This window comes from Gastrolobium bilobum, unplaced genomic scaffold (genome assembly GCF_033153095.1).
Source record: "Gastrolobium bilobum isolate Gb01-03AN ecotype WA unplaced genomic scaffold, APGP_CSIRO_Gbil_v1 utg44780, whole genome shotgun sequence".
Lineage (NCBI taxonomy): Eukaryota > Viridiplantae > Streptophyta > Magnoliopsida > Fabales > Fabaceae > Gastrolobium > Gastrolobium bilobum.
Window position 1 is genome coordinate 65,830 of NW_026899725.1, and position 5,309 is coordinate 71,138.

The window sequence follows — 5,309 nt, forward strand, 5'->3', positions numbered from 1 at the left end:
GAGAATTATAATTAAATTTTTATTTTATTCTCAAAAATATTCTCATAAAAATTCTTATATTTTGCAGTAAATTTCACCTCAATAAATAAATAAATTGGAGAGATCAAGTAGAGTTACTTTGGATATCTGAATCATTGAAGATCTTATTGAATCTTCCTTCGAATAATTTTAAGAAAAGTTTTTCATTAAATAAAAAAAAGGAAAGATTTAAAGGATTGGATCAAAGATATGATAGGAGATTCTAGTGAAGATTCTATTGAAGATATTATAAAAAATTAAAAGATATGATTTCATCCCTATAAGAAGGCAACTCTTGAAAACACAAAAGCAATTCGAAAGAGGTAAGCATGCAAAATAGGAGTTTGAAGGAGATTGAACAACATTGATTCTTTTTCTTCTTCTTATTTTATTTATTTTAAATAAAATAAATAAGATTATTATTTAAATAATTTTAAATAATTTTAATTATTTTTTAATTTTTGAATGCTTAATAGACTTAAACATGCAAAAAGGCTTAGGTTAGACTTTTTGTGTATAATATAGGATAAATTAGACTTATAATTTGGCCTACACAGACTAACAAATTAGGTTGAACTTAAAATATTTTACACAAGTCTAATCAATTTAAGTCCGTTTGGATGAGTTTGTAAAAAATTACTTTTATGCCTCGCTTATTTTATAAGTGCTTTTTACAAAAGTTAAAAGTATTTAAATTTTAAAAAAACTTAATTTTTGAAAAAAAAAATTGACTTTTAAAAAAAAATTATTACTTTTTTTAGAAGCTAAAATTTTTAACATTCCAAAAAAATAAGTTTTTGACTTTTTTTTTTTCAGTTTTGTATTTTTTTAAAAATAAATGTTCAAACGAACTTTATAGCAGAAAAACTTTTTAAAAAAAATAAAAACAAACAGTGGGATAAATAAAAAAACCATCCAAACGAACTTTAACTCAAAATCGGACTCAACCCTATTGCTACCCACTTAAAAACAGTTACTCACGCATAAAGAAGAAAAATGTCCATTCAAAAATTCTCGTTTGGTCTGCAATAAAAAAAAAATTAAAAATAAAAACAAACTGTCATTTGGTCAAAAAGCCGAGGCTTGACCACTACGGTGAAACTAAAGGCTCCTGTTCACTCTCAAGTAGTTCCTCTTATACACTATTCATGCTAATTGCTAAGTAATGATTATTCTTGCCTGGTCCAACCGAAGAATCAAGCAAAAGCGTTGTTCATCCACTTATTGACTGCAAGTCTTGAGATTGAAGAATCCAACCATCAACAATAAGTACCAGATAGAAGAAGAGAGAACTGGTAAAACTCTCATTTGGTCAAAAAGCCAAGCATTCATCAGTGCCGAATTCACAAAATTTTATTTATGCATACATGTTCTCCAAAAAAAATAATTAAAAGAAAAATTTAAATATATTAAAAATAAAAGAATATAAATAAAAAAGAAGAAGAAAACTTCAACTTAATATTAAAAAAATAATAATCAAGAGTTATATAAAAGTGATTCTTCTTTTGTTATTTTTTCCATTCTCAATATTCAAAATTTTGAAATCTATAGTTAAAAATAATAATAATTTCACAATTTCATGCCTATCACTATCTTATTAATCGGTTTAGTTTTTTATTTTTTGTTCCGGATTTATATGCCCGGGTATCACTAGCCATGGAAACTGGCTGAGTGAATCCGGAAAGACCTTTATCCGGATAGTTGGTTAGTTATTTCACGTATTGGTACCTGAGGTGGGCCCTACCACGATTACATGATAGTATCTACCACTACCCACGTTCAGTATAACTACCTAAGCCATATATATATATATATATATATATATATATATATATATATATATATATATGTTAGGCAGGTTTATCTTACACCGGTATAAGACTAATAAGTCTTACACCAAATCTTAACCATTGATTTTCTGCATCTAACGGTTAAGATTTATTAGATCTCACTCATTAATTAATTTTTAATTCTCAATAAATCTCAACCGTTAGATGTACGAAAATCAACGATTAAGATTTGGTGTAAGATTTATTATTCTTACACCGGTGTAAGTTGATCCTATCCCTGTATATATGAGAAAAAGAATTCTTATGTTGTAGGAGAGCTCTCTTCTTATGTTAGTGAGAGTTCATTATGCGTGCAATAATTTTTTTTGTTTTCTTTATTTTTTATATGTGGGTCCTACCATAAATTTGAGTGTGTAGAAGATTTCCTCCTCTCCAATAGTATGTGAAAAACATTGTCCTATATATATATATATATATATATATATATATATATATATATATAGAGAGAGGACAATGGTCTAGAAGAAGGGACACTCACAATTAGAAAGAACCTGCATTGATGTTTGTCCAGAACATTTTTCAAAACTCATTTTATGCATTGTATCAAAAGTATCAAAGTAATTAAAGTCTGCATTAAATTCCACAAATTTTCAAATTAATTAAACCCTGCAGTAGGCGATGTAGTTTTTTTTTTTTTTTTCCCTAAAACTTTGTGTTTGCGAGTGCAAACAATTACAATAACGTAGGTACGCCAATGGCTTGACCATTAAGGTGAAACTAAAGGCTCCTGTTCACTCTCTTGTAGTTCCTCTTTTGCACTATTCATGCTAATTGCTAAGTAATCATTATTCTTGCCTGGTCCAACCGAAGAAACAAGCAAAAGCATTGTTCATCCACTTATTGAATGCAAATCTTGAGATTGAAGAATCCGACCATCAATAGTAAGTACCAGATAGAAAAAGAGAGAACTGGTAAAACTTAATGGAAGCAAATAATTGGCGAGACCTCTCTTTGAGAAGTCGTTGTTTAGACTAAGCTGAGGTTGACACACTAGGAACCGTGAACTTTAGGTATACCCTTCTCATGAATTTAAATTCTTCATTGAAACAAAAGTTTATTAGTTATTAATTATTAATTGAGAAATAATGGATGCATTCTAAATTAACATTTTTTTGGATTTTTTAATTTTTGCGCAGCTAACACAAAGAGCTCCTTGGCAGGCCACCATCACTCAACAAGTGTGGCTTTCTTGTACACGTATACCCTCGTATATCTCATGCATATATGACCTTTTACACATTATGGATCAAGCAACTTCATATTCAGTGGGGTTTATAGAAAAAAAAATAGTTATGTCATTACATTTTGTGCATATTGAGAAAATCTCTTTCTGGTAATGAAAAGAGATTTCAGCTCTCACTATTTAATATTTTTTTATCTCAGACAAATTGACATACTTCACCATTTGGAAAAATAGTTGCAAAACTTCATATTTTAATTCAAGGATTTGCTTTGTCTACGATCAATGTAGATAATTTATGAGCCAAAATGACATGTTTTGATGCAAAAGTTAAGATATTTTTGTAATATAATTTATTTTAGGGTTATAATAGTCTTTTTTATTATATTTTTTTAAAGAAAAATGATATCATTTTAAGAGCAAATATACACAACTTATCTAAATTCACTAAGCAGCTTTAATTCAATTCACTAACTAATTCGTTTTCAACAAAATACGATCATATGAACGAGATAGCTCTCGTTTCCAAAAAATTTCTCCCACAATTATATATATTCAAGACTCAAATTTTAAATAACTAATTAAACTGATAAAATCACATGCTTGGTGATACAGTTTAAATTCACATATTCACACTATCAAATTTTTTTAAAAAAATTAAATCAAAATTTGAAGTAACTTAACACGTGCAACTCGTTCCATACCAGTAACATCTCTCCCCCGAGTGAGGATAACACACCACTCCATAATCCATGAATTTATGGGTTCAACTCTTGAGAGTTGAGACTGAATCAACCTTTTAATAAACAAAGTCAATATACATTTTCCCACTCATCACAAAAGCACACTTATCAAACCTGATGTCGTATCTATACTACACTTTTCTTCGTCCTTGGTCCTCCTCCTTTCTCTTTCGCCCACAACTCTATCCAATCAAAGTCTCATCACTCGCACTCTTAAGTAACCCACCAATACCCACAACCATTGCCATGCCACAAAAAAACAAACTCAACCCAAACCCATGGACACCAAACTGTTAACAATTCGCACTCTTGTCTCCACCCTCACCTCCCCCTCCGACCAAACCCGACTCGCCTCCCTCCGCCACCTCCACCGCATCTCCAACCAAGATCCCACCGCCCGACCCCTCATCTCCGCCGCCGGCGCTATCCCCCTCCTCGCCGAAGCCCTCTACTCCCTCTCCCACCCCATCCAAGAACACGCCGCCGCCACCCTCCTCAACCTCTCAATCTCCGACCGCCAACCCCTCATCTCCTCTCCCACCCTCCTCGACGCCCTCTCCCACGTCCTCTCCCGCCACGCCTCCACCTCCTCCCCCGCCGCCGTCCAGTCCTCCGCCGCCACCCTCCACAGCCTTCTCGCCGTCGTCGCCGAATACCGCCCTGTCGTCGGCGCCAAGCACAACATCCTTCGCGCCCTCGTTGACATCATCGGCGGTCCCAATTCGCCGACGAGGTCAGTAAAAGATGCACTCAAGGCGTCCTTCGCCGTGGCACTTCACCCACCGAACCGGACCGACCTGATCCGGTTCGGCGCGGTACCTGCGATTTTTAATCTGATGGCGAAGGACAAGAAGAGAAAAAGTGGCATCGTTGAGGATGCCACTGCAGTAATTGCACAAATTGCAGGGTGTGAGGAAAGTGAGGTGGCGTTTCGGAACGTTTTGGGGATTCCAGTGTTGTTGGGTTTGTTATGTTTGGATCATGAGAAGTGTAGTTTGAGGACCAAAGAGAATACGGTTTCGGGTTTGTTGAATTTGGTTAGGTACGGAGGAGAGAGTGTTATTGGGGAGGTTAGAGAAAGAGTTGAGGCGTTGGATTGGATCGTGTATGTGCAAGAACATGGTAGCGCCAAAGGGAAGAGTAAAGCCGTGGCGTTGTTGAAGATATTGCTTGATGGCGGAAGCAATGATAAAATTGTTGAAGATTTGTATCCTGTTGAATCAAACTTGTAATGTTACAATTACAATTTTTGATCTATTTTTTTTTTTTCTCAATTTTTATTCTTTATTAAAGCTACTTTTAGGTCGGATAGTGTACAAAGTTACGACAAACTAGGTGTTAGTTAGTTAGTTCTCATTCTCATGTGGTTATGCTCTGTTGATCAAGCTAAGCTACGACAAATTTTTGTTGTTTATATATTGTACATTCTTACGGAAACAATGGCAATTAATAATAATATGGTTGTATTCTTCTGCAGGTGTTACTTTTTGTTTCCATTGCTTTGGTTTTTTTAGTCTT

At 33.8% G+C, this 5,309-nt stretch overlaps 1 protein-coding gene across 1 annotated transcript; it reads left to right on the top strand.

Annotated features, from left to right (window-relative positions):
- Positions 1 to 4,069: 4,069 nt before the first annotated feature.
- Positions 4,070 to 5,023, top strand: LOC133292946 (U-box domain-containing protein 1-like). Its single transcript, XM_061491437.1, has one exon. It carries the CDS (start codon positions 4,070 to 4,072, stop codon positions 5,021 to 5,023), a length of 954 nt encoding a protein of 317 aa, XP_061347421.1.
- The last annotated feature ends 286 nt before the right edge of the window (positions 5,024 to 5,309 follow it).

Bases quoted from the DNA above. Each gene is read 5' to 3' on its own strand.
- LOC133292946 (XM_061491437.1), top strand. From the start codon at position 4,070: ATGGACACCAAACTGTTAACAATTCGCACTCTTGTCTCCACCCTCACC.